The 27,964-nt window shown below is 52.5% G+C and overlaps 2 protein-coding genes across 52 annotated transcripts in view; both read left to right on the forward strand.

The window, feature by feature from the left end:
* Window positions 1-16,040, forward strand: part of ACIN1 (apoptotic chromatin condensation inducer 1) — a 37,871-nt gene extending 21,831 nt beyond the window's left edge. For 6 of the 50 annotated variants that reach the window (XM_013978220.3, XM_084969219.1, XM_013978219.3 and 3 more), the window contains 11 exons: window positions 6,164-6,305; window positions 9,746-9,788; window positions 11,326-11,459; window positions 11,557-11,709; window positions 12,180-12,321; window positions 12,667-12,812; window positions 13,309-13,416; window positions 13,547-13,654; window positions 13,876-14,200; window positions 14,311-14,411; window positions 15,103-16,040. In XM_013978220.3, the coding sequence (XP_013833674.3) occupies window positions 6,164-6,305; window positions 9,746-9,788; window positions 11,326-11,459; window positions 11,557-11,709; window positions 12,180-12,321; window positions 12,667-12,812; window positions 13,309-13,416; window positions 13,547-13,654; window positions 13,876-14,200; window positions 14,311-14,411; window positions 15,103-15,429 (1,729 nt within the window). In that variant the 3' untranslated portion in view covers window positions 15,430-16,040. Of the gene's footprint in view, window positions 1-4,252; window positions 4,399-6,163; window positions 6,306-7,065; window positions 8,462-9,745; window positions 9,789-11,325; window positions 11,460-11,556; window positions 11,710-12,179; window positions 12,322-12,666; window positions 12,813-13,308; window positions 13,417-13,546; window positions 13,655-13,875; window positions 14,201-14,310; window positions 14,412-15,102 lie in introns of those variants that run through there. The other 44 variants (XM_021099243.2, XM_084969220.1, XM_084969233.1 and 41 more) reach the window with 15 other exon arrangements.
* A 968-nt stretch (window positions 16,041-17,008) lies between these two features.
* CDH24 (cadherin 24) lies at window positions 17,009-27,943 on the forward strand. Of its 2 annotated transcripts, XM_021098083.2 has the most exons (13): window positions 17,009-17,148; window positions 18,715-19,019; window positions 19,198-19,492; window positions 19,688-19,807; window positions 19,882-20,049; window positions 20,222-20,409; window positions 20,720-20,973; window positions 22,211-22,347; window positions 25,228-25,349; window positions 25,431-25,542; window positions 25,759-26,007; window positions 26,531-27,539; window positions 27,629-27,943. In XM_021098083.2, exons 2-12 carry the CDS (start codon window positions 18,819-18,821, stop codon window positions 27,028-27,030), a joined length of 2,346 nt encoding a protein of 781 aa, XP_020953742.1. In that variant the 5' UTR covers window positions 17,009-17,148; window positions 18,715-18,818; the 3' UTR covers window positions 27,031-27,539; window positions 27,629-27,943. The 2 variants fall into 2 exon arrangements, with proteins under 2 accessions (XP_020953742.1, NP_001230544.2); NM_001243615.2 differs by lacking the exon at window positions 17,009-17,148.
* The last annotated feature ends 21 nt before the right edge of the window (window positions 27,944-27,964 follow it).

The following is a 27,964-nucleotide window of genomic DNA, read 5'->3' on the forward strand; positions in this document are numbered from 1 at the left end:
TCTGAAAAGCTCCTTGATTGCCCTAAAATTCTGTGGGTTTCTGAGATCCTGGCAACAGAGCAGCAGGATCTGTTTATGCTGTTTTGAAGCACCTCTATTTTTGGATTTTTGCATGCAAGTCCAGGGCAAATGAACCTTGGAGTCATATACAGAGTTTTTCTCCTTAAGTAAAGATGGCTTTGATCTTCATTTTATGACTGAGGTCATCTAGTCACATTGATTCTAGCAAAGTGATAGCAAATGGCACCTTGAGTAAATAATGAGATTGTCCATTGTTGCCTAGGCAAGCTCCCTTGGGGCAGCCTATAGATTAGAAATGCAGTCTGAGCTCAGGAGTAGTTCACACACATCCCTTTTACCTGCTTTCCTTCTGCCTGCCTTCCAGATGGTCGATTCAGCGGGCCTAACACAATGACATGCCCAAAGGCCTAAACCCGTAGGCTCTTCTGGCATTGGATTTGGTAAATGAATCTTTGAGAAGTTTGCCTACATTTCTGGAGGCCCTACTAAATTGATTCACGACATTCCTCCTGGCCTTTCACTCCCCTGGAGTGCTAGTGGTCAGCCTGGTGACCTCTGGACCCCTGGCCAGTCTTAAAAGTGGGATCAACAATGAGTACTAAATGGAAAAGACCATTTGTGGCTTAACCTTGGTTTTTCTTTCTGTCTCAACAAGAACTCACATGACTTTTGAACAACAGCTAAGGTCTGTTGGTTCAGTAAAGTGTTAAAAAAAAATTAGACTTTACTTCAAGGACCTCTCACCACTTGGAAGAGATTGCCTTTTTTTTTTTTTTTTTTTTTTTTTTTTTTTTTGCTGTGCTTGGTTAAATCCATTCTGATTCTGATTGTGCCCTGAGGAATTCTAAATTTATGAGGTAAGGTCTCTTTTTCATTTCTTGGGGCAGGAATTTGTGAATTGTCAGTCCTATTTCATTTGAGCTCTGTTCCATAATCCAATCCTCTGCCTGCTATAGATACAACAAAAATTTCCTCATATAGCAGAAAATAGTGGCATTCTCTTTTTAAATTAAAAAAATAGGGGGGAAAAAGGGAAAGAAAGAGCATAGTATGGGCAACTACATCATCCAACAGTAAATTTGAACCCCAGTTTTTCTAAATACAACCTTGTGTACACAAACCTTGCTGGCATTAACAGCATTGGGCTCTTGGCACTATGCTTATTTGTCCATTTGACTGAGTAGGAGGAAGGACATGGTCCTTTAGGCCAGTATGACAGTGTAATTGATACTCCCCACGGGACCTACAATGCCAGTATGTCAAGTGATGGTAATTTTTTAGAAGTACAATTTGTTGTTATCACCAAGAGTTTGCTTATTGAGGAGTTGGTATCTAAGGACATACCCTCTAAAACCATACTGTCCTTAGTTATCTTGAAACTAGTATGCCTATCATGTTCCTGAGGGTATTATTTAAACCTCACTACCTAAAAGTAGTCAGATCCCACTGCTTCTTACTAAATTGCACAGCATGTCCTCAGCTCCTTGTGATTTTTCTATAACAACTACGGTTCAAACCTAAATGTCTACAGAAATTTCCTTTCCATTTGTTTCTCTGAATCTCATTTGTATTCAGATATGAACTGTAATATGGTGTTATTAGCCTCGAAGTAGTTCTTCTGAGCTGTAGATGTTTTGTGTGCTGTTTAATTATGAGTAGATATCACCCAACCCTAATCCCCATGCAATTTTACCTATTTTTCAAAGATACCAGAAACATTTGTACAAGAACTTAAATAGTGGGAAGAGAGTTGCCTTTTTTCTAAAAGGAATTACAAAGAAAAGCTCTGACATATAGCTAACAAGGCTTTGGGACTGGTCCTGCAAATAGATTGAGTAACCTTTTGGGACAATTTTGGGCTTCCTCTTTTTCTTATGAAAATAAAGTCTTAGGAATTCTTAGATCCCACAGATTTAATTGTGGGGAAATAGATAGCACAAACTTATTGTGTCTTAAGATGGTCAAGGGTAATGTAAAATTCTTATTCTTGAAAAAAATATTTCCATTAAAAGAAAATTCTTCCTCTAAGGAAGCCACTTTTGGAGAGGCATATTGGTCACTGAAAGCACTTTAGGATAGTTGATAGACAGGGAATACATACTTGAGGATATTTGAAGGTAACGTTTCTTTATAGGGTAACAGTCTCTTTGGGAATTTTATCCAAAGATACTTCTTAAGGAGAAAACTTTCAGTTTAGCAGCCATTTATTAAAGTATCCACTTGGCGTTCTTGTCGTGGTGCAGCAGAAACTGAATCTGACTAGGAACCATGAGGTTTCGGGTTCAGTCCCTGGCTTTGCTCAGTGGGTTAAGGATCTGGCGTTGGCATGAGCTGTGGTGCAAGTTGCAGACGCAGCTCAGATCTGACTGTTGCTGTGGTGTAGGCCGGCGGCTACAGCTCCTATTAGACTCCTAGCCTGGGAACCTCCATGTGCCTGGGGTGCGGCCCCCAAAAAAAGACAAAAAAAAATTTTTTTTTTTTAAGTATCCACTTGGTATCCATAGTGACAGCCTAATTGGGAAATACTGAGCCTTCCTTTGTGTTAGGCCCTGAGCTAGGGGTCAAAGGATGCAGTCTTTGAAACTGCAGCATGGGGGTGAGGGGCAAGAAAACTAGGGTTATTATAAGTGATGAGGGTGTGGCTGAGAACCTGTCGTACCATTTAGTGCCTTTACATCAGGGAATAGGCAGTTTCTCTTTGAGGACATTCCAAAAAAAAAAAAAAAAAAAAATCTCCATAGGTGGCATCGAAAGAGATAATGGCCTATTTAAATGTACATGTGTTTTATGCATATCCTTACCTTGATTTGGGGTGTCTTCCAAGCCAGACTCTTCAGAGCCAGTCCTTATCACACAGTTTCATGAGATAAGTACTGTTATTACCCACACTTGACAGATTAAGAAACTGATACACAGAGAGGATCAGGAACTCACCCAGTATCACACTAGTGTGGGGGTGGGCTGGGGCCTGAATTGAGCCCTAACCAATTTGACTCCAGAACTCTCAATCTCTCTGCAGACAGGGACCACTAAGTGAAAAGAAACTTTAATGTGAGGTATAAACATGATTCCTTTAGCATGAAGTTGTGTAAATTTAAGATTTTAAGCAGCAGGGAGGAAACTTCAGTCCTGGTTAAAAGTTCTGGTATTACAAATAATAATACCAAGTTTTTGGTTAAAGCTTGTATTAGTGTTAAACCTTTACTGGCATTAGGATACTAAAGCAGCCAACAAATGAACATTTTTGGGCAAACTCGGAGTGCTTTTTTGAATGGGTAGAGTCAGCTTCCCCTTTTACATTTAGTCAGAAGATACCTGTAATTAATAATTTCCATTTAGTTCCCAGTCACTTTTTGCCCACCAGATCAACCCCCGTGCCCCCCACCCCCAGCCCCAATAGCACTTCTCTCACTTCAGTTTCTTATCTGCTTCAGAGCCCTCACTTTGGAGCCCTTGCTCCAAGAAGTGGCCTTTGTGCTTCAGCTATCCGAGGTCCCTTTGCCCTGTTTATCCTTTTCCTTTATGGCTCCAGCAGACCCTGGGGCAGGGTGACCTTATTAAAGACTCTGTGAAACAAGGTTGTCTGTCATCTCTTTGGAGACACCTCTCCCCTCCTCTGCTGCTAATTCTGAAAGGCACTCTGCTTATCCACTCCTTCCATCTCAAAGAAAGGACTGGTTGGAGTAGGAACACGTGGCCATTGCTCCCATTGCTCAGGGTCAGCAACCGGTTACTGTATGGTGATTGGGTAGTGCCAAATCTCATCCCACCTCCCCACCTTGAAGCAGCTGATCTTGTTTCAGTGTTCCGTGCCTCCCCTCTTGGATAGAGGAAGGTGGGCATATTAAAAATTGCTCATGGCCCTCCACTCTGTCTCTTTCCAACTTTGCCTTTGTTATCTTCTTAGCATTTTAAACTCACTCCCAGCTCGGCTGTTTCCTTTCCTTCTATTTTCGGGGTTCTTCCAAGCAAGCAGCTGTAACTTTGTCCTCTCCACCCAGCCCCCTCACCCGCCCCCAGGGAAACAAGGAGAGAGTACCCTCTCCCTGTGGGGTTAGGCTTCAGTGGTTGTAACCCGAGAAAAGAAGGAAAAAGGCCAGGCCTATGAGCCAGCAGTGAGCTCAGAGCGGCCTGCCAGAGGCTGAGAACCTTGCTCACTCAGCGCCTCCCTCTTTTCTTTCCCCTCCCCTGCTGCAGCAGGGCCCTCCCCCATCCGCACACACGGGCTGCTGGGTAAGTGGCAAGATGGCTCCCCTGCATGTCTCCGGCTGATCGCCGCCGCTCCGCCAATACAATAGAGCCAGCCACTACCAGCAGCCTGGCCCTCTTCCTCCTCCTTCTCCGGAGAGACCAAGCCAGCTGAATTCGGGGTTTGCCGTGAGGACTTAACGCTTATCTCTTAAAAGCCAGATCTATTTTAACCTCCCCTCACCACCACCACCACCACCACCACCACCTCCCTTTCCATTTACCGTTTTTTGGATCCCCAGTTGCTACATCTTGATTTTCTCTCTCTGGATCGGGTGGCTGGGGAGGAGGTGGTGGGATCTTGGGGCAAGGAAGGTGTTTTGTTTTTTTAATTTTTTGGGATTTTTTTGTTTGGTTTTTGTTATTTCTTCCATTCCAGAAAGGGATAAACAGCACTTCCAGGGGGAGAAAAAAAATCATGTTATCAGAAAGCAAAGAAGGGTGAGAGCTGCACATTTCCATGTATCCCTTTTCCCTACTGCTCTGGCCCACCCCATCTCCCTTCTCTTCCCCATGGCTTTCATTCTGTCTTTCGTTTTGGTTTGTTTTAATCATTCTGCTTTCCCCCTTTGTCCTTCCTGCTTGATTTCTAATTGGCCCCACTTGCCCTCTCTGTGTGGGAAATAGGTATTTTTTGGATAAGCTTTTTCTTTAGATTTAGGCAGTTGAATCTCGTGTTTCTGTGGGTGCCTATTAGCTGGGGGCACAGTTCCGATTTTCCCCTCCCCACTTCCTGTGCATCTCTCCCTGCCTGCTCTGGGGAGGCTGTTCTGACCTCTGAGTGTCAGTCAGCCTGTCGAGAATGCCAAATTTTCTGTTGGTAGTTATCAACCTGGGGAGACTTGGTTTCTCCTCTCCTGAGATTTAGGCCCTCGATCATCTTGATTTGATCCCCCCACACAGTGTTTGGATGGTAATGGGGGTGAGATTGGAGATAGAAGTTAGGGGTTAAGACAGAAAAAAAGAAAATGGGAAGGTAGTTTATCTGAAGTGAACCTCTGGGATCTATTGCCTGCAGTGGGAGCTAACTTGTGTGATTCAGTGGGGTAGGGGAGTGGGTTCGGTGTTTGTGGGGGGAGATGCATGGTGTGGGGGAGGGTGTGTCCTGACTGGGAGGCCTGCTCTCTTTATCTTTTGGAAGTTGGAATGAGGGAGTGGGAGAAACTGGGCGAAAGCCGAATGTAAGAACAGTTCCTACACCTCTGAGCAGGTAAAAGTGGTCTGGTTCTTTGAGCTTTCATACTATGTCCGGCAGTTTTCATTTTTCCTTTTGGATTAGAGAGGGTCCTTGTTGAAGCTTACCCCCTCACCAGCCCTGCTCTCCCTGCAGCCCTGCCCCCACCATTTCTCCATTCCTGGTGTGTCCAGATCCCGTTGGTCAGCAGACTTTACTTACTAAGCAGTTGATTAAACACAAGGTTGGGATCATTTGCCACAGCCCTCGTTGTTCTTTCTCGTCTTTTTAAGGAATCGGACTTCCCTTAGTTTCTCATGCAATTTGGTTAAATAAAGGTGCCTGTGGCCAAGGGCTAGGGAGGCCCTGGGGTTGTGGGCAAATCACAGTCACTTCTGAGGGACTGTTTTCGGAGAGATGTGTCTCTCCTCTTCATATAAGGGTACTCTGGCGAATTACCTCAGAACAGTTGGAGTCCCAACCCCACATGCCACAGCTTTATCCCATCTGGGCAGTGAGTGGATGTGGTTGCTGTGATCTGTGCTCTTTCCCTGAGGAAGATGGGGGCAAGGTCTCTAGTCTGATCTGAAAAGCAGCCCTCCCAATCCCACCCAAGTGATGAGGCATGGGAGTTTCCTTGACCTAAAACCTAACGTCTTGTTCTCTCTTCCCCTTGGTTCTTTCCTGCCCTTCCCTCTCAACCTCACCCCATACTGACAGTGAGGAGAAGGAGGAAGTGACCATGGACACAAGTGAAAACAGACCTGAAAATGAGGTTCCAGAGCCCCCCATGCCTATTGCAGACCAAGTCAGCAATGATGACCGCCCAGAGGGCAGTGCAGAGGATGAGGAGAAGAAAGAGGTAAATATTCAAGCCACCTGCTCGGGTGGGTGGGCAGGAGTGGACCTGGGGGAAAGAGTAGACCACTCTGGTGATCCCTCTTACACAGTGGGATAGCTTAAAGAAGGGACTAGGCAAAGACTTGGATCAGGATAGGGCCAAGGGAGAATTCGCTGGTTTAGTAAGGGAGACCCCTTGTGATGGGGACAGGGCTCATTCATTCCCCTTTCCTTGTTGGGAAAGTAATGCAGTGCAGAGTCTTGGAAGTTTGTAATCACTGGGAAAGTTATCTAAAACCCTTTATCTAAAACCCAGGCTCAGCTTTCCCTGCCACCTTTTCTAGCTTCTCCCTGTGTTAACCCCTTTAGCTTTCCCTCCTTTTTAAAAGTGTGTTGGAGCTCAACGCCATCTAGTGGGCTTTGGTGGTTCTCAGCTGACCACCATGCTGAGGAATTTTTGTTCCTCATCTGCCCCCCAGTGGTCTCGTTGCAGAGATGTAGCTACTTAGAAGCCACCACCTGAAGGCCCCTTCCCCATTTTTGTGACCCCTCTACTTTTTGGCGTATGTAGTGTGTCCTGCACCCAATTCAGGGGACTCCCCCCGTCAGAGCCAGCGAAGTCTTCTTGGCTCTTAAAGTAATTAGAGAATGGATTAGCTGGGTTTGGGAGTAGGGTAACAGGGTGGGAGGGACTGTTGTGTGTGTAGCCTTTCTTTGGTGTGTGTTGCGGGGGTGGGGGCCGGTGAAAGTGATTTGATGTGCAGAATATTATTTATTACAAGGTCCTTCTTCCCCGTAAAACTTTGTCCAAGTACCTCATGTACGGTAATCCGCCCGTAAAATATAACCCTGCCCAACTGGCCAATCGCTGATGCCGCCTCTTCCTCTGGACCCACCCGCTGCTACTGAGCTGCCCAGTCAGAGCTGAGTCTGCTATCCAGGTGTCTTGGCCAGAGGGGGGCATGTGTATGGGATCCTGTGATGGGCCCCCTTTTGCCTCCCTGCCTTGCTTACATCAGGGGGCCAAGAAGAGCACTGTTCTGGAGAGACTTGTATTGAGAAAGCAAAAAGCATTTGGAAAGGGGTGGACTTGCATCATCTCCCTCTTTGGGACACCCCAAGAAGAGCTTGTGTCAGTGCTGGGGCGCCTGCTCATATGCCCTTGCCCTTTTGAGGACTGTGGGTTGCCTTGTTTGCTACAGACTGTTGGGATCCCCATCTAGGGCACCAAGACCTCCTAAAGAGTCAATCTTTGTGATCACAGTGCCATGCTGTAAAATACCGAGTGGGGCTCTCGGCTTAAGCTGTGACGACTAGGAACCCTGCAGAGAAGTCTAGGGTCTGAGCCCAGGGATTTAATGCTGATGACAGCCCAGCCATGTATCACCACTTGCTCATCAGATGGACTTTCCTTTGGTCCCTGTTGTCCATGGTGAAGGGCAGCATGTTGGTTGCTCCAGCTTCTCCTCCATCCCTGGAGGCAGGGGCTCATCCATCCACCTGACTGGAACCACTGTCTCAGCTGGAGTCCCTGAGGAGATGCCACACACCACTCTCAGAAGAAAAGTATTGTGACCTTGCTGCTGAATGTGTGCCAGGTCCTGGGGCTATCCACCTACTACCCCAGGCTGCCTTCAACAGCGGCTCCATGATCCCACTCGGTGAGAGGACCCCCTCCCCAAGTTACAGGCAGAGGAGAAAGGGACTCTGGAGTCATCACCTGGATTCCAAGTATTGGGTGGTGGTATTGCTGCAGCTTGCCACTGGTGGACATAGGGTCCTGCCTGCTTCTCACGATAAAAGGCCAGGACCATTCCTGCTACTCAGAGGCCATCTCATCAGGGACTGCAAGATGATGCCCCTACAGGGCCAGGACTGATGTCTCTGCCCCTTTTCCCCCCGTACCCCTCGCTGAGCCTGGCCACCGCCAGTGAACTGTCTTGACATCATGGAAACTGGGCAGCGTCCCCCCACACGTTTCCCTCCCGCCCCCCCTGCGCCCCTGGGAGGACTCTGGCTGTGCCGTGCTGACCACCACGCCGTGCGCCCACCTTTTTTGCCAACCCAACCCCCCACCAATTGCACAGCGCCTAGCAGGGAGGGCTCATTCTGATTGGACCGGCGGTTGACTAGATACAGTACACAGTGAGGTGCGATTGGCTGAACTGAAGATCCCAGGTGTGAGATGGTACCTGGAACATTTGTCATATTCCTAGTTTATTTTCCTCTTTATTTTCTTCTTTCCCTTCTTTTTAAAATCTTTTATTTTAATTTTTTCTTTATCTTTTTTTTCTGATTTCTTTATTGGATTTATTTATTTATTTGGTTCATGTTTTTCCTGTTTTAATTAAAACTTTTTTTTTTTTTTTCTCACTAACTTACCCATCGAGAGCGGCCCAGCTAGGGGTCAGGCTGGCCCTTAACGGAGACCAAGGAGACTTGGTTAGACGACACAAACGGGGCTGGGGGGTGGATGGGAGAAAGGGATTTCATTAAGAGGGTTCCTGCCCTTCCCTTTAGAAGGGTGGTAGGTCTTAGTTTTTCCAGAAATAAGCACTTAAGTCTAAAAATACTTTATTCCTCTTTTTGCTCTGTCTTCCCCTTTTTGCTCTGTCCACAGCCTTTCTCCCACTGAGTATTTGGGGCAGAAACTTGCTCAAAAGCAAGTTTGGAAGATTCTGGTCCTTGGCAGAGTCCCTAAGGCAAAAGCCCTGTTTGGAGAAGAAACAGGCTCTGCTTGAGCTCCATACAGTGGTTGAAAAGTCTGAAACTCCCTGGAGATGGATTACCCTGCATAAAGACCTATCTTTACCAAAGACACCTTTAAATTCTTTCTGCCAGCCCTTGGCTCAGGAGGCTCCTCTCCAGTGAATCTGGTGCTGCCCTTTTCTATAGTGTGGTGAGGATACAGCAGTTAGTCTGTCTGCTATCAAAGCCATTTTCAGTGGATATCAGGCTGGGTATTGAAAAAAGGAAGAGGGTTCCTTTTTGAAGTTGCCATCCCAAAGTTGGTTTTCCTTGTTTCCTCATGTTTTCCTTGAGTTAGCAAGAAAGACCTTTAGAAAGACTAGACCACCCAGTTCTGGGCACAGCTTGTTGGGCTTGGCTTCCTCTTGATCCATAGAGACAATGGAAGAGGGCATGGCCAGTGCCTTTAAAGGACTGGGAGGCTACTGAAATTCTTCTTTCAGCTTATTTCTGGTTAAGCTAATACATAGGTATGGTATGCACTAGATGACTTTTCCCTGCTGTGATGTTTGGTTTTATTTTTTTCTCTAACTTGCATTGATTCTGCTTCGTTTTTGCCGTTTGCCGCTTCTGTTTTGGTCTCTGTCTGTCTCTGTGTCTCTCTCTCTCTGTGTCTTTGGAGCCTATGCTAAGACTGCCCCGTCTAACCTCCTTCCCCCCTCTCTGTGGGGTGTGTCTCTTTCTCTTTTTTTTCCCCTTTTCTTCTCTATACAGAGTTCGCAGCCCAAATCATTCAAGAGGAAGATCTCCGTTGTCTGTAAGTCTAGCCCCAAATCCCTGATAAAGGTCTGGAATACCATAAAAATCAGAGTTCATAGACAGATAGACACCTATTCTCTCTCAGTGGTGTTCTCAGTTCATCCCCCCTGCCATCCCACCACTCCACTCAGCAAATCTACATCTTTTTGGCATAGGTAGGGTTCCATTTTGAGATTCAGAACTTTGTCTTTTCTAGGGCTGCACCATGGCATATGGAGGTTCCCAGGCTAAGGGTCTAATTGGAGCTGTAGCCGCCAGCCTACGCCGCAGCCACAGCAACATGGGATCTGCATCCTACACCACAGCTCACGGCAACGCCGGATCCTTAACCCACTGAGCAAGGCCAGGGATCGAACCTACAACGTCATGGTTCCTAGTCGGATTCGTTAACCACTGAGCCACAACAGGAACTCTAATCCCCGTCATGTTTCCCCATTCACATTTTTTCTTAGGTTTTTATTCCTTCCATTATAGTTGATTTTTTTTTTCTTCACTTTTTTTTAAAAATCTTTTTTAGGGCCACACCCATGGCATATGGAGGTTCCCAGGCTAGGGGTCGAACTGGAGCTGTAGTTGCTGGCCTACACCACAGTCACAGCAAAGCCAGATCCGAGCCACATCTGTACCCCACACCGCAGGTCACGGCATCGCCGGATTCTTAACCCACTGATTGAGGTCAGGGATGGAACCTGCATCCTCGTGGTTCCTGGTCAGATTCATTTCTGCTTCGCCACGATGGGAACTCCAATTATGGATTTTTTTGATGTCTGATACTGAAAAAGTTGTGGGAAACCTTTGTCTTCATGGATGCTAGTCAGATTAATTTCTGCTGAGCCACAACAGGAACTCCCTTTTTTTCACATTTCTTTTTTAACCCTAATGAGATAACTGTGAGCTCTCATCATTTCTTATCTAGTCCTCCCTGCTTTTATTCTTTCAGATACAAGTCTTCAGAGCCAGCAGTGGGTTTGAGGGATTAGTATAAAATGCTTACTTGTTTATGCATCTGAGAAAATCAGAGTGCCCACACCTCAAACAGTGACATTTGTAACATTTTACCCAATGAGGAACTCTAAGTTGACATAAGTGAAATAGATCTTTATGACTTAAATGTCAATCTGTATAGTATGAAAATTAACGTAAAGCATGACCAGATCACTCACATCTTGAGCTAAAATTAACATTTGCTTGGATTTCAATATCACATAGTCTTGTTTTTCTCATTCCCATGTTGTCCTCAGCCTGTCTTCCCCAGTACTTTAGATTTTCTACCACTAAAAGTTTTAAACTGTTTACCAGCCTAGTTACCTCCCTGGTTGACTCCAGAGATCAGGAGTTTTCATCTTTCAGGAAGTGGCTCCAGGCCTTCTACTGTTTACTCTGAAGCATGGTTTTCCCCAGTCCTCCATACGTGATTCTTTAAGTTAATTTTTTCCACTGAAATTCCAGTCGAAGGCTTTCTGTGGGTGTTGTGGTTTAAAACCAGCAGAGGGCCAGAGACCATCTAACTGTGGGGTCCTATTTCTTGGGGACAGCAGCTACCAAGGGGGTGCCAGCTGGAAACAGTGACACAGAGGGGGGCCAGCCTGGTCGGAAGCGGCGTTGGGGAGCCAGCACAGCCACCACACAGAAGAAACCCTCCATCAGTATCACCACCGAATCACTCAAGGTGAGGTGGGAGGGGCCGGGGAAGGGAGGAATGAGATACGTGAAGTGGGAGTAGACATGGGCCCAGTGTAACGGGGTGGGGGGTATCTGTGTCCCAGAGCCTCATCCCCGACATCAAACCCCTGGCGGGGCAGGAGGCTGTTGTGGATCTTCATGCTGACGACTCCAGAATCTCTGAGGATGAGACAGAGCGTAATGGTGACGATGGGACTCATGACAAGGGGCTGAAAATATGCCGGACCGTCACTCAGGTAAGGCACTTCATTGCTTGCACCCCATTGTTGCAGGAGGGGGGCCTTGGATGCAAAGTGGGCAGCTGAGTGAGAAGCTAAGGGAAATCTCTGATCTGTGCAGAGGGTTGGGTTAATTGGCCCTTGTAGGGGTCAGCAGGCGACCACATCTAACCTGTTGCCTGTAATAAAGTTTTATTGGGACACAGTCACACCAGTTCATTGACTCTTCTCTGGCTGCTTAAGTGCTATAATGTCATAGTTGAAAGTTGCAGCTATATGGCTCAAAAAGCTATCTTGCCCTATACAGAAAAAAAATTGCTGATTCCTGTCTTAGTTTTCCTTGTGGCAGAGTTCAGGCATTAACAATCCCAGGATCTGGTGGAGGTGAACCTAATAATGAAATCTCCCACCATCTCTCCCTGGGAAACCTGAGGTTGAATGTGCCAATATGGTATTTAAGAATACCTCTCTTACCTGATAACTTGCAGGTAGTACCTGCCGAGGGCCAGGAGAACGGGCAGAGGGAAGAGGAGGAAGAAGAGAAGGAGCCTGAAGCAGAAGCCCCTGTACCTCCCCAGGTCTCAGTAGAAGTGGCTTTGCCCCCACCCGTGGAGCATGAAGTAAAGAAAGGTGGGTGCAGTGTTACGAGTGAAACATGCAGCTCCCTGAGTTCCCAGAACACTTTCTTTGGACCTCTTTTTAAAGCATTGAATGTTTTCTGCCTTGTGTTATAGTGTTTTACACATCTGTCTTATCTTCTCCTCCTAGTTATCAAGCTACTTGAGGGCTAGGTTCGACTCTTTAATCTTTGCGTCTCCATAATGAGGAGATCAGCCTGGACAGTACCTTGCACAGTGCAGGTGCTCGGCACATTTAGATGGAAGAGTGACTGGTAGGGAATTACAAAGTCCTGCTGGAGGTGAAAGAGCCAGCATTGCTCGCTGCTGAAAACCATTCGTGTGCTCTATTTGATAGTGACTTTAGGAGATACCTTAACTCGACGTTCCATTAGCCAGCAGAAGTCTGGAGTTTCCATTACAATTGATGACCCAGTCCGGACTGCTCAAGTGCCCTCCCCACCCCGGGGCAAGATCAGTAACATCGTCCACATCTCCAATTTGGTAAGTCATTGTTTCTTATGGTGCAGTTTGGTTTAGAGTCTGAGCTTTGGACTCGAGTTTCTTAGGTTCAGCTCCTAGATTTGCCACTTATTGACTAGAATGAGTTTCTTAACCTCACACCCTGTCTCATCTGAAAAATGGGAAGAAAAAAGTATCACGCCACGGGGTTGTCTTGGGGATTTGTGGATGTCTTAGTCAGTGTTACCACTCTTCTCATGTTCCTGCTAGAGGATGCCTGGCCTCACCCAAACCTTGAAGCTGTTTTCCTGTGACAGTGATGTGGGAAATTTTCAGACTAGACACATGAGGGTTTTTTGTTTCATTTACCACACCTGCGACATGAGGAAGTTCCCAGGCCAGGGACCAAACCCGTGCCACAGCAGTGACAACAACGCCAGATCCTTAACTACTAGACCACCAGGGAACTCCAGACTATATATATATGAGTCTTGTTCTTGCCTTGTTCAAGACCCTGAGATTCCATTTTCATTGGCAGGTTCGTCCCTTCACTTTAGGCCAACTGAAGGAATTGTTGGGACGTACGGGAACTCTGGTAGAAGAGGCTTTCTGGATTGACAAGATCAAATCTCATTGCTTTGTAACGGTGAGGAAAAGGAGCTGATTCTCTAAGTTGTGGCGTATATTTTCTCTTGTGGCCAACGTTTGCAGGCGTTGGGAAGTGGGAAAGATTAAAGGCCTGTCGTGATCCTCTGCCTTCTCCCTTTTTTCATCAGTACTCAACAGTAGAGGAAGCAGTTGCCACCCGCACAGCTCTACATGGGGTCAAATGGCCTCAGTCCAATCCCAAATTCCTTTGTGCTGACTATGCTGAGCAAGATGAGGTAAGAAACCAAGGGAAAGGAAGCGGGGGGAGGGGGCAGGGGAGGCCATTATCTGCTGGATTCCAGCTGAGATCCTGGCTGCACTGCAGTCACAGCTTCTTTCTCCCCTTGGTTCCTTTAGCTGAACTATGGGGCTTCAAAGTCTGTTCACTGGTACCCAGGCTCCTTCGTTGGGAGAGATGTCATCTCCATCCTGATTGTCCTTGTCCCTCTACCCACAGCTGGATTATCACCGAGGCCTCTTGGTAGACCGACCGTCTGAAACGAAAACAGAGGAGCAGGGGGTACCACGGCCGCTGCACCCCCCGCCCCCTCCCCCAGCCCAGCCACCACAGCACCCCAGGGCAGAGCAGCGGGAACAGGAGCGGGCGGTGCGGGAGCAGTGGGCAGAGCGGGAACGGGAAATGGAGCGGCGAGAACGAACTCGATCTGAGCGTGAATGGGATCGGGATAAAGTTCGAGAAGGACCCCGGTCCCGGTCCCGGTCCCGTGACCGCCGCCGCAAGGAACGTGCAAAGTCTAAGGAAAAAAAGAGTGAGAAGAAAGGTACTTAGCAGTGGGGGTACACAGACCCACAAGTAGGTGGGGAAGGGACCTAAATGGGATGGGGCACAGGGTTGTGTGCATCAAGTCTGACTCACTTTCTTCCACCTCAGAGAAAGCTCAGGAAGAGCCACCTGCCAAGCTGCTGGACGACCTTTTCCGTAAGACCAAGGCAGCTCCCTGCATCTATTGGCTCCCACTGACTGACAGCCAGGTGAGCACCTGCTTTCTTGCCCTGCTCAGAGCACATCAAGGCTAGGGAGCCCAAGCAGGTGGAAAGTCATGTGACTATGAGAGTGAATAGGCCCAGGTTTTGGCTTAGGATAATAAGGCAGAGACTAAGCCTCAGAGAAAGGCAGTTTTACAACCCAGTTAATTGAGTATGTCATAGAGAAGCCAGACCCCTGAAGGCACAGAGAAACACGTTGGTCGGAACTTTATGTCCCAGGAAGTTGGCTGTGCCAGTCACGCCTCTTAGAAATTGATTTTAGTTAGCTAAGAAATCTGTGTTTTATAAACTCATCTGTTTCTCTTCTTTTTAATGTCTGGGGATATTAGCCTTTTAAATTCAAGTTTCTTTGTGATGGGCCTTTTGCGAATTTTAGGCTTAGGCTACTCCACTAAAGAGAAGAGAGATTTGTTCACATCTAGGTAGCTTGGGAAGTACCAGAGGCGAGGCACAGATGGTACCACTACCTGTCGTGGGCATAAAAGGTGAAAACTAGGAGGGCTTGGGGCTCTGAGACAAGGACAAGTGTGACTGAGGAGCGCTCCCCCTTCTTCTGTAACAGCGAGACTGACAGGGACCCCAGGCTAGGAGTGCAGGGTCCAGGGGCAGGGAGATGGGGTGGGACTGCTGTGAGTGGGGCTGAGGTGCCTCCCTCTGCCTTCCCTGCCTGCTACAGATTGTTCAGAAGGAGGCAGAGCGGGCTGAACGGGCCAAGGAGCGGGAGAAGCGGCGAAAGGAGCAAGAAGAAGAGGAGCAGAAGGAGCGGGAGAAGGAGGCGGAGCGGGAACGGACCCGACAGCTGGAAAGGGAGAAGCGGCGAGAGCACAGCCGGGAGAGGGACAGGGAGAGAGACAGGGACAGGGAAAGGGACAGGGGGGATCGAGATCGGGAGAGGGAGAGGGATCGGGAACGAGGCAGGGAGAGGGACCGCAGGGACACCAAGCGCCACAGCAGGAGCCGGAGTCGGAGCACACCTGTGCGGGACCGGGGTGGGCGCCGCTAGCCAGAAAACACTAGGGAGAGCTGCAGGCGTCAGCCACCCTGCCCCAGGGGGTTCAAGGCCACAGAGGGATAGGTACAATCTCCACCACCCTGGAACCAGGGGTCTTTCACATCTTTTGCCCAGTGATGAAGTATGGCTGCCACCTGTCCCCACATACCAAATGGAGCAGTGGCCAAGAATCTTCCCCACCACCACCCCGGTAATCTTATCTCTTGGGACTTAGCCCTCTCCTCTCTCTCATTTCCCATTAAGTCTGTGAGAGGGAAGAACTAGGTGAAGGAGGGAGGTGGTTGGCCCAGAGGTCGGGAGCAGCCAGGAGCCCCAAGCCTCTTGTTTTTCCTCCATCCTGCTCACCACCTGCTTTGGTACTCGCACCCACTTCTTGGGAACAGCCGGGGCCAGGACTGGGTCACCTATGAGCTGAATCAGCATCTCCTCCTGAGTCCCAGGGCCCCTGCAGTTCCCAGTCTCTTCAGTCCTGCAGCCCTTGCCTCCTGTCCACCGGTTCCACTTTATATCCACCTTTTCCTTTTGTTCAATTTTTATTTTTATTTTTTTTTATTATTAAATGATGTGGTCTATGGAAAATAATAAATCTGACTTAGTTTTAACTAGTGTGTGAGTGAGTGGCTTTCCTTGGACAGGGCCTGGGTGAGAGCCAAATTGAAGAGGAAGCTTGAGTATGCAGTGCAGCCGTGTTGCTGGCATTCCCTACACTTCACTTAGCCTCCTGCTTCCCGGAGCAGGGACTCACCACCCTCCCTCCATCCCTGCCACCGCAACTGCGGATCTTCCTCTCTAGAGGGTAGAGGGGAAGACCCCCTGGGAAGAGAGGGGTCCTTTCAGGGCTTCTCAGCCCTGTGCTAGAGGCGTTCGGTCACCTGCTTGGCACCTTGAAGGTGCCACCAGGGGGCGGCAGCCGCTCGCTCTGTAGGCTCCTGTAAATGAGCTTCCCCAAGAGGCTTCGCTCCCCACCTCCGTGCCTTCCCGCCGAGGCTGTGCCTTGATTCCTGACCTGTTCCCTGAGCCCAGCCCGAGGACTCCCTGGACCCTTACGCCGCGCTTAGGGTCCCCAGTCGGCTCGCTATGCTGCCCTGCACGGGCTCCCAAAATGCCACCGCCTCACGGCCGGGGTGTACAGCAGCTCCCAAGGCCGGACCGGGAACAAGGAGCGGGGAGCAGGGCCTCCGCAGTGGGCTCTCGACTCCCCGCCTCGCCGCACGCTCGCCCTTCACCCGGCTACTGGGGGCGTGCGGGCCGCTTTGCGTTCCTGGGTGCGCCCTCCCCACTAGCTCTTCGGAAACGGCCTGGCGCCGTGGCCTGGACGCCCTTCTGCCCTCCTGCCCCTCCGGGCGCTGCGGACCCCGGCCCAAAAGGGAGCCGCATCTGTATGCGCCCGGCGGCCGGCAGCGCCGAGGGGGCGGGCACCAACGCCGCCCCCGCCCCCGCCCCCGCCGCGCGGCCCGGGCTGGGCAGGGGAGGGTCGGAGGCTGGGCTCTCCTCTCCTGCGCGGCGCGGAGCCGCCTCGCTCCTCCGCAGGCGGAGCCTCCTTCCCCCGCCCCCTCCGTCTCGCTCCCTTGTTCTCAGCCGGGGCCGCTCAGACCTGCAGCGGAGCCGCGGCGCCCGCTCGGATCGGCTCGGGGCTGTGCCCCCCTGGGACCCGGCGGCTGGGGCCGGCGGAGACCGTCCCCGCCGGGCTGGGCCCCTCGGCACTGCCAGGTAAGGGCTTCTGCTCCGGAGCCCGCGGTCGGGAATTCGCGCAGGGGCAGCAGGGGGCCCGCAGCCTGCGGGTATCTTCAGAGCGGTGAGCGGTGCGCTCCGCGGCTGGGAGCCCACTGCCGGCTCCCTTCTCCCGCGCTCTCCAGCTTTCCCTTCTTCCCTCGCACCTCTCTCCCTCTTTTAACCATTTTCCTCTCCCTCGATCTCTCTTCACCCAGCCTTCTCTCTGCCTGTTTGCCTTCTCTGCCCCTTCCCTCTGTCTCCCCAACCCTTCTCTCTCCTTCTTACCCTGTCTTGCTCCATCTCCTCTTCCTCTTTGCTGTTTTCTTCCTCCACCTCTCTCTCCTTTCCCGTCTCTTCCTTTTCCCGCTCTCCTTTCCTTCCCCTGTTCCTTCTCTCTCCTCTCCCCTTCCCTTTCCCACTCTCCTATTTCCCACTCCTCTCTCCCTTTCCTTCTCCCTCCTCGTCCCGCCTCCCTCTCCGGTCGCCGGCTCGCCTCCGGCTTCCCTCTTCCCTCGGGAAGGAAAGGACTGTCAGGTGTGTGTCTGCTCTGGGGGAGGAGAGGCGCAGCCACAGCCACCTGGGGGGACCCCCTAGGAGGAGAGGGAGAAGACAGTGGTGGGAAGGGTCCTCTCTCTAGCTTCCATCCCACAGCCCCTCCTGGCTGCCCCCTCTCCCAGAATGAAGTTCTCCTCCAGGGTGGCCTGGTCTAACCCCCTCAGCTGAAGCTGCCCCTTCCTGTCCATCACACATACTGAAAGCCCCTCTGCCCTCTCAGCCACCCATTCTCTAGCCTGGTACCCATATGACTCCTCTCTGCTTTTCAGACACCCAGGCTGCCACCTTGGGTCTCTTTCCTTCTGTCTCTTGCTGCCATTCTGTCTCTGTCTCTGCAGCCAGTCCCTGAGTCTTGGTCTCAACCTCAATCACGCTGTGTCTCTAGCCTCTGGGTCTGCCTCTGCTCCCCCTCCCCGGTCTCCTGGCCTCTGCCACCCCTCTTCTTCCAGCTCTGGCCCCTACAATGCCTCATGAGTCCAGGTCTCCCTTCAAGGACTTCAGCTAGCAGTGTGTTAGGGTCAGTTTCTGGAGAGGCGGGGTTCTCTGTGGAGGAGGGACTTTCACAGGCTTTCAACCCTGTTTGAGGCTGCACTCCTTGTCCTCTCACCCTGACCCTAGGCACCCTCAGATCACACCTCCAGGAGTCCAGATCCCTTTATTTTAAGCCCTTTCCCTGGTAGCCCCCATTTCCTCCAGCCCCCAGCTGCATGCCCACCCTGGGAGAACAGGAGCCAGATTTGAGGTTCCCAGCCCTCCCAGCATACCCTCTCCTATTTTCTCCCCAAGCTTCTCTACTCACTTGACTGGCCGGAGATTTATCAGCTTGGAGGGCTGGAGGTGAATACAGGCAGAGCCTGGGTGGAGGGAAAGATCAGACTGCTTTCTGTCTTAGTCTGGTTTCTGGTCACTGGTGTTTCTGGTTCCTCGGAGGTCTGATCTTGAGCATCTAACTTTGGAGGGGGGAGGGTTAAGGGTTTCCTTGACCCTGAACAGCTACCTCTCCTGCAGGTGTGGATCCATGGGGTAGTCCCAAAGCATCTGCCCCTCTGCCCCAGGCAGCTCATGCCTTAACACCCAGGGGCAGTGAACAGAGCCCTGGCTGGTGCCCAAACATGTGGGGCCTGGTGAGGCTCCTGCTGGCCTGGCTGGGTGGCTGGGGCTGCATGGGGCGCCTGGCAGCCCCAGCCCGGGCTTGGGCAGGGTCCCGGGGAGGCCCAGGACCAGCACTGCTTCGGACCCGAAGGAGCTGGGTGTGGAACCAATTCTTTGTCATTGAGGAATATGCTGGACCAGAGCCCGTCCTTATTGGCAAGGTAAGGATCAAGCCTCCCATGTCTACCCTGACTCTCAAGGCTCTGCCCTGCAACTTCACTTCTGCAATGACCTTGGTCCCTCAGAACTCCCAACACTCCACCGAGGCCCAGACTTAGACTCTTTAACTTTCTGTCCCTGCGCTTGGAACCCGCTGCCATCTTTCCCTGACCCGTACAGCTGCACTCGGACGTGGACAGGGGTGAGGGCCGCACCAAGTACCTGCTGACGGGAGAGGGGGCAGGCACCGTATTTGTGATCGATGAGGCCACAGGCAATATCCATGTCACCAAGAGCCTGGACCGGGAGGAGAAGGCCCAGTATGTGCTACTGGCCCAAGCTGTGGACCGAGCCTCCAACCGCCCCCTGGAGCCCCCATCAGAGTTCATCATCAAGGTGCAAGACATTAATGACAATCCACCCATCTTTCCCCTCGGGCCATACCACGCCACAGTGCCCGAGATGTCCAACGTCGGTGAGTATCCCGAGTCCGGACATCGTGGATCCCACCTCCTAGAGCGCCCTCCCTCACCTCTCCCTCCCCCACCCCTTTCTGCCCCGGAAGCCACCTCCCTCAGTTCAGCCCCACTCATGTCTGGGTCCTGATCGTCTGCTGTTCTTCCCTACTTGGCTCTGCCCCTGCTGAGTGGGGTGCCGGGATCCCCCACAGGGACTTCAGTGATCCAGGTGACTGCTCATGATGCTGATGACCCCAGCTACGGGAACAGCGCCAAGCTGGTGTACACCGTGCTGGATGGACTACCTTTCTTCTCTGTGGACCCCCAGACTGGTGAGGCTAGAGCTCAGGAGCCGGGTGGGGCTGCCTTGGGACCAGGCACCCTCTGATCCATCATCTCTCCCTAGGAGTGGTGCGGACCGCCATCCCCAACATGGACCGTGAGACGCAGGAGGAGTTCTTGGTGGTGATTCAGGCCAAGGACATGGGTGGCCACATGGGGGGGCTGTCGGGCAGCACTACGGTGACGGTCACCCTCAGCGATGTCAACGACAACCCCCCCAAGTTCCCGCAGAGTAAGGGGCCAGTGCTGTCGCCTGAGCCATCTTTTAAGCACCCCACCCCTTGCAGCCTCTTGAGAAATCTGCCCTCCCACCCCTCCCGAGCCAGGCCTGGGAGAAGGACATGCCGGGAGAGGGAGGAGGGCTGGAGACCTCTCTAAGATCGTCTCCCTCCATCCTCCCCAAGGCCTGTACCAGTTCTCCGTGGTGGAGACCGCTGGGCCGGGCACCCTGGTGGGCCGGCTGCAGGCCCAGGACCCAGACCTGGGGGACAACGCCCTCATGGCATACAGCATCCTGGACGGGGAGGGGTCCGAGGCCTTCAGCATCAGCACAGACTCCCAGGGTCGAGATGGGCTCCTCACTGTCCGCAAGGTTAGCCTCCTGTCTCATGCCACAGACCCACTCATAACTGCCTCCTGCCCCAGGGGTCATGCCTCTAACTGGTCTAGAACAGACTCAGGATCCCTGTGTTGGAGCTTGGAGATCATGGTCACCTCCTCATCCTTCAGATGAGGGCCTGGGGCACTTCATGGGGAAGTGACTGGTTGAAGACTTTGCATAGAGCAAGTCTGTGATGGAACTGGGGGCAGACCTAGAGTTCTGCCCACCAAGGCTACCACCCCTCTGGTGCCCTCCTCCCTGGTCTCCATCTGCCGCAGTCACTCCATCTCCCTCCCCACAGCCCCTGGACTTCGAGAACCGTCGCTCCTACTCCTTCCGTGTGGAGGCCACCAACACGCTCATCGACCCAGCCTATCTGCGGCGAGGGCCCTTCAAGGACGTGGCCTCAGTGCGCGTGGCTGTGCAGGACGCCCCAGAGCCACCTGCCTTCTCCCAGGCTGCCTACCACCTGTCGGTGCCCGAAAACAAGGCTCCCGGGACCCTGGTGGGCCAGGTGTCAGCCTCTGACCTGGACTCCCCAGCCAGTCCAATCAGGTGAGCAGGGGTGCCGGCCAGGCTGGGCGGGCCTCGGGGAAGGGGCCCAGCAACAGGCTGTTCTCACCTGAGGATGAGCCTCCTTGACTGCAGGTGACATTCACCTCCTGGTAGAAGTTTCCCTGCAGGCCTGGGTACCAGGGGAGAGCCAGAGGACCTGGCTAACCACTCCCAGACTCGCCACCCGTCCCTCTGGGTGGATGATAGTGGTGCCTCCTAGAGGCAGGGCAGACAGATGGACTCTTATCCAATGATTGCAATGGATCAGTTGACAGCTATGGCTATTGCTCACTCCTTTCAGTGCTTCACATTTTACCCACTTGATAACATTTCACTCTCACAACAATGTGTGTAGTAGTAGCCTTAACATCACCCGTTGCTTTAGCAGCTTGGCCCTGAGAGGCTGAGTAACCTGCCCGAGGTCTCGCAGTCAGTAAGTAGCAGCGCTGGAACTCAGACCCAGACTTGTCAGCCTCCAGGAGACCCACTCTTTCCACCTCCCCAGCCAGCATCCCTGGCACAGCACGGAAGGAGGTGCTGGTGTCATTCCCATTTTATAGTTGAGGAAACAGGTTAAAAGATTTGCCCAAGGCCCACAGCTGGTCTGAGACAGAGCAGGGCTAGAACTCAGGTCCCTCATCCCCAGAACAGAGCCCAGAAGTTGAAAAGATAAGCGGTGTTTACCTTGTATCCACCTCTTTCTCCCTTTCTCCATGAAACCCAATCTCCCGAGTGTCAGGACAGGTGGGTTTTGTTTGTTTGTTTGTTTGTTTGTTTGTTTTGCTTTTTAGGGCTGCACCCACGGCATATAGAAGTTCCCAGGCTAGGGGTCTAATTGGAGCTACAGCTGCTGGCCTATACCACAGCCACAGCAATACTGTGGGATCTGAGCCACATCTGTGACCTACACCACAACTCACAGCAACGTCAGATCCTTAGCCCACTGAGCAAGGCCAAGGGACTAAACCCGATTCCTCATGGGTACTTGTCGGGTTCAGTTACCACTGAGCCACAATGGTAACTCCAGGACAGGTGTTTAATGTTGATGACTCCCCAGGGATATTTGTCTTTTGAGGGGCCCCTAACATGAATTATGGCTCAGGGTGCACGGGGCAGGCTCTGCCCCGCAAGCTCAGACCCTCTGCCCGGATGAGCCATGAGGCCCAGCAAGGCAAGCTGAAGCTGCAAACTCCAGCCCTGCCCCAGATCAGCCCCCAGCCTGGCTCCCTCTCCCCAGGTACTCCATCCTCCCCCACTCGGACCCGGAGCGCTGCTTCTCCATTGAGCCTGAAGACGGCACCATCCGCACGGCAGTGCCCCTGGACCGCGAGGCTCGTGTCTGGCACAACCTCACAGTGCTGGCCACAGAGCTCGGTGAGGAGTCCTGGGCCCCCAGGAACCCCAGGGGAAGGCAGCAGCCTCCTGGCAGAGGGACCATCCCTGAACGTGGGGGTGGGGAAGAGTGGTTAGTACCATGCACCCTCACGTAGCCACAGCCACCGGCTCCCTAGCCTGGATCATCACCACCAGGCAGGCCTCCTGGTCTCCGGGGCTGGGCTGAGCACAGTGGGTCTGCCCGAGCATTTCCCCTCACCTTAAATTTGCTCCCATACCTGTCTTCCCCCAACCTGAAATTAAACCTAACCTCAAATAGCTCCCAACCCCTAAACGAACCCCAACCTGCACCCTGGGAGACCCTGCCCTGCCCACTTTCTGCTTCAGGCTGAAGTTGCGGGGCAGGGAAGGGCTGGGCCCCACCTCTGGGAGCTAACTGGGGACTCCAGCAGCCCTTCTCCGGGAAGCCTCCCTTGGAGCCCTCAAGGGAGGGGAGAGGGCCCAGCTCAGTGTGCTGCCCTTCAGTCGCCAGTCACCAGCAGCGTGGCTCAGCCGACTCTAGGCAGCCGTGGCTCATAGAGGCAGGGAGACCTCCCTCCCTTCTGTGACCCTCCCCTTGCCACCCCTGCTCACACCCCAGGGTCTCCTACGTTCACTGTCTGTGTCCTGTCTGTGGGAGTTGTCACTGTGTGCGTACATATTTGCACTTGTCAGTGAAGAGCTATATGTATGTGCACATGTGAGTGTGTATAATTCCGTGTGTGTGAAAAATACATACATATACACATATAGTTGTGAGTGTATGTCTGTAACTGGATATATGTGTATATATAGTTGAGTTATAGAATTGCATTTATATTATTTGTACATATGTGTAATGAGATGTGAATGGTGATAGATACAAGTAGCTGTTTGGCTCTATTGTTTTGGGTACGTGAGTGTTCATGGACAGATTGTAATAATTTACTACTTATCATGGAGCAGACACTGTTCTGAGTACCAAATATGGGTTAATGTATTTAATCATCACCACAAATTTAGGAGGGAAGTATGATGATTTCCCCATTTGAAAAGGGGGCGTTCCCGTCGTGGCTCAGTGGAAACGAACCTGACTTGTACCCATGAGGATGCAGGTTCGATCCCTGGCCTCGTTCGGTGGGTTAAGGATCCGGCATTGCCATGAGCTGTGGTGTAGGTTTCAGACGTGGCTCGGATCTGGCGTGCCTGTGCCTGTGGCTGTGCCTTAGGGCAGCAGCTACAGCTTCAAACTGACCCCTAGCCTGGGAACTTCCATATGCTGCACCTGCAGCACTTAAAAGAAAGTAAAGGGAAAGGGAAAAAAAAAAAAAGAAAAAGGAAAAACGGAGTTCCCATCATGGCTTATCGGGTAACGAATCCAACTAGCATCCATGAGGATGTGGATTCGATCCCCGGCCTTGCTCAGTGGGTTAAGGATCCGGTGTTGCCGTGAGCTGTGGTGTAGATCACAGATGTGGCTCGGATCTTGTGTTGCCGTGGTATAAGCTGGCAGTTGCAGCTCCAGTTGGACCCCTAGCCTGGGAACCTCCATGTGCTGTGGGTGCAGCCCTAAAAAGACAAAAAGTAATAATAATGAAGGAAAGGAAAAGGAGGAAGCTCAGGCAAAGAGAAGTTCAGTTACTTCCCAAGGTCACACAGACATTAAGCGGTGGAATCCTCAGTCCCAGGCAGGCTGCAGAGTCTCAGCTGTTACTTCCTCCACCATCCTGCCTCTCAAATGTGTTGAATTGTGGGTGGATAGGTTTATATCTGTGTCCATTCAGCTGTGTGTTACAAGGCAGCGCATGCGGGTCTGTGAACATCCCTGTGTGTATTTGTGATGTATATAATGTGTTTGTGGCTGCTCTGTATACACAGCCATGTGTGTGTGTGCCCCTCACTATTTTCTCACCTACTGCCAAATCCTGCCTCCTGCTTCCTGTCAAACCCTGCTATTGACTAGCAGACCCTGGGACCTTACTGCAGCAAAGGAATGGACCCCAGCCCTGTCCCGTCTCAGGGTACCCCAGACCCTGTAGCCAGGCAGTCCATTCCTCGGCCCGGGCTGCGATCTCAGCCCCTGCCCCAGAGCCAGCCAGCTCTGCCTTGACTTGGGGGAAAGACTGAAGGAACCAAGAGGCTTAGCCAGGGTGGGCAGGAATGCACACTTTCCATTCTCTAATGGAGGCCATTGGCAGTGAGGAGCCAGGTAGGGTAATGGTAGAAGCCCCCCAATGGTGACGCCGTGTCTGGCTTTGGGGCCCAGGCTGGCCTGGCTCTGCGTCTGCGTATCACATAGCTCTTCCCTCCCCAAAGTCAAGTCTAAGTGATACTCATTGATACTACAACCTCCCAGACCTCTGATGGGGTGTGTGTGTGTGTGTGTGTGTGTGTGTGTGTTTGGGTCCCCATCCATCCCACCGGTTTTGTGCATGTATATGCATTCTCTGGGTCCTGGGGGGTGGTGATACTATAATATCCAATATCTATTTCATGTGTGTTGCCTTTGTTTTAAATGCTGAATGTATACCACATACATGGTATAAATGTGTACATATCTTTCTTGGCTATTGTCTGTGTGCATCCTCTGTCTACGTTTCGTTTATGATGCATGTGCCCTATGTCTGGGTTATCCTATGTGTATGTCACGGGTGCTACCATCTGGTCGAATGTGTGTGGTGTATGTATTGCACGTATCTTGGGTACCACATGGATGCTGTATGCACTTGCTCCATTCATTTCACAACATTGTTTGCTATTTGCATATCACATGCCTATCTCATGCGTCACACGTGCATGCTCTGTGCTGCATTGGCATCCATGCCCACAAACCATGTGTGCTGTACGTAACTGCGTTGTGTGTGCTTGCGTGGGGTGCGTGTGTTCATGTTCTGGCTTCAGACAGCTCCGCACAGGCCTCCCGTGTGCAAGTGGCCATCCAGACCCTGGATGAGAATGACAATGCTCCCCAGCTGGCTGAGCCCTACGACACCTTTGTGTGTGATTCTGCAGCCCCAGGCCAGGTGAGCCGCTGAGGCAGAGGGGTTGGGACCCTAAGACCTCTAGCTGCCCACTCCATACAAGGCTTCTCTTCTTCCTCTCAGCTGATTCAGGTCATCCGGGCCCTGGACAGAGATGAAGTTGGCAACAGTAGCCGTGTCTCCCTTCAAGGTCCTCTGGGTCCTGATGCCAACTTCACCGTCCGGGACAACCGAGGTGGGTGGCCTCTAACAACCGTGGCCAGGTCTGTCTCCCTCCTGTCCTCCTCCACCACCCCAGCCCTGCCTGCCTACCTGAGCCCCCCACCCAGCAGAAGGTGAATGTGGATTTGCTCTTTGCAAACCTTCCCCACGGAAAGCTGTCTCCATGGACTGCACCGATCCCCCTGGGAAGGTGTCCCAGGAGGTGCCCCAACACCTTCCTCTCCTCCAGATGGCTCCGCCAGCCTGCTGCTGCCCTCTCGCCCCGCTCCGCCCCGCCAGGCCCCCTACCTGGTTCCCATAGAACTGTGGGACTGGGGGCAGCCAGCACTGAGCAGCACTGCCACGGTGACTGTCAGTGTGTGCCGCTGCCGGCCCGATGGCTCCGTGGCATCCTGCCGGCCCGAAGCTCAGCTCTCTCCCACTGGGCTCAGCACCGGGGCCCTGCTTGCCATCATCACCTGTGTGGGCACCTTGCTTGGTGAGTCAAGCCTGAGGGGGACAGAGATATGGGATTCAGGCCTGTAGGGGATGTGGAGAGGAGCCAGGACCCTGGACAGAGGGCTTGAAGGAACCCTTGTGCCTGGGTTTTCCCACTGCTTAGTGCATCCAAGAGAAAAGCTCTGGCCTCATATCCCTGACCTGCCAATCTGGAATGACAGTAACGAGCCATAAAAATTGTTTATTGAGCCCAGACTCTGGGCCGAGTATGGCACTTGGCACATCCCTTGGTATTTCATTTCATCCTTTCAACAACCCTAAGGGGTAAATATGTTTTCCCTCTTTTCCATGCAAGCAATCTAAGGGCCAAAGAGGTTCAGAGAAGTTAAGCAACTTTCCATAGTCACACAGCGAGTAAACGGTTGAAATCAGGACTCAAACACGCCTTGATAGATGTCAGTCCCAGGGCTTGCCACCCCTAAGCCGTTCCAATTTGAAACCAGGCCGCCCCGTGCCAGGCAGGGCCCTGCTGGCTCAGCAGCCTGTGCACATCTCTCGCCCAGCCCTGGTGGTGCTCTTCGTGGCCCTGCGGCGCCAGAAGCAGGAAGCCCTGATGGTGCTGGAGGAGGAGGACGTGCGTGAAAACATTATCACCTACGACGACGAGGGCGGCGGCGAGGAGGACACGGAGGCCTTCGACATCAGCGCCCTGCAGAACCCGGACGGGGCGGCGCCACCGGCACCTGGTCCACCCGCGCGCCGCGATGTGCTGCCCTGGGCCCGGGCGCCACGTCAGCCCCGGCCCCCGGGCCCCGCCGATGTGGCGCAGCTGCTGGCCCTGCGGCTGCGCGAAGCCGACGACGACCCCAGCGTGCCGCCCTACGACTCGGTGCAGGTGTACGGCTACGAGGGCCGGGGGTCCTCCTGCGGCTCCCTCAGCTCACTGGGCTCCGGCAGCGAGATCGGCGGTGCCCCGGGCCCCGCTGAGCCGCTGGACGACTGGGGGCCGCTCTTCCGCACCCTGGCCGAGCTGTACGGGGCCAAGGAGCCCCCGGCCCCCTGAGAGCCGGCCTGGCCCTGCCCGTCTCGGCGGAGCGGCGCACAGGCCCTCTGAGTGAGCCCCCGGGGGTCCAGGCAGGCGGCAGCAGCCCAGGGGCCCGCAGGCCTCCCAGTCCCCGTGGTCCTCCTCCCCACTTCCCCAGGGCAACCTCTTCCCCTCTGAGTTGTCTCTTCGTCTCTCTGCAGGGATCTCTTTCTGTCTCTGTCTCTGACACTCTCCCCATCTGGGTCTGGGCTGTGTGGCTCCAGCTCAGTCTCTCTGTTTTCTCACTGTGATCCCACTTTGTCGTGCGTGGCTCTGTTTTTGTCTTCCCTATTCTAAATCTGTCACACATGGCTCTCTCTGTCCCCCTGGTCCACACACATGCTCTCTGTCTCCTGCCCACATCTGCCCACATTCTCTGTGGGTCCCTGTGACTAGCTTTTTGGTTTTTTTTCCGTTGTCCATCCTAAAAGCAAGAGAAAGTTCCAGCCACTGCTGCCCACCCTCCTGCAGGGGATGTTCTGCCCCAGGTCAGTGCCCCTAAACTACACGGGGCACAGGGGTGGCCCCAAGCCCTCCCCTACTCACCAGCTCTAACTCAGGCCCTCCTGTCTTATAGACCTGCCTGCATGGTTCCATCCATCACTCATGGCCTCATCCTGGCTCCACTGGCCTCCACCAGAGAGAGGGAGCCAGCCAACCTCCCAGGGCGAGAGCTCCAGCCCCCCCCGCGTGGCTGCCTCCCTGGAGCTCTGCCCAGCTGTCAGCCAGCCCTGGGCATCCTCCGCTCTGGGCATTGTCTTGTGTGCTTCCCAGGCCCCAGGGGGCGGGGAAGGGAAGGAGAGAGGGATGCAGCTGGGGAAAGGGAAAGAGGGAGGAAGGGGAGGGGCCTCCATCTCTAATTTCATAATAAACAAACACTTTATTTTGTAAAGCTGGAGCCCTGCTTTCCTTT

This window comes from Sus scrofa, chromosome 7, assembly GCF_054392235.1.
Source record: "Sus scrofa isolate SSC_HxYL_T2T_F1_AM1 chromosome 7, Sscrofa_HxYL_maternal_Yorkshire_Landrace_v2.0, whole genome shotgun sequence".
In the NCBI taxonomy this organism is placed as follows: domain Eukaryota; kingdom Metazoa; phylum Chordata; class Mammalia; order Artiodactyla; family Suidae; genus Sus; species Sus scrofa.

Coding starts and splice junctions, on each gene's coding strand:
- CDH24 (XM_021098083.2), top strand. CDS start 18,819: ATGTGGGGCCTGGTGAGGCTCCTGCTGGCCTGGCTGGGTGGCTGGGGC. Junction 20,974..22,210: donor TCCCCAGCCAGTCCAATCAG/GTGAGCAGGGGT, acceptor CCCTCTCCCCAG/GTACTCCATCCTCCCCCACT. Junction 22,348..25,227: donor AGTGCTGGCCACAGAGCTCG/GTGAGGAGTCCT, acceptor TTCTGGCTTCAG/ACAGCTCCGCACAGGCCTCC.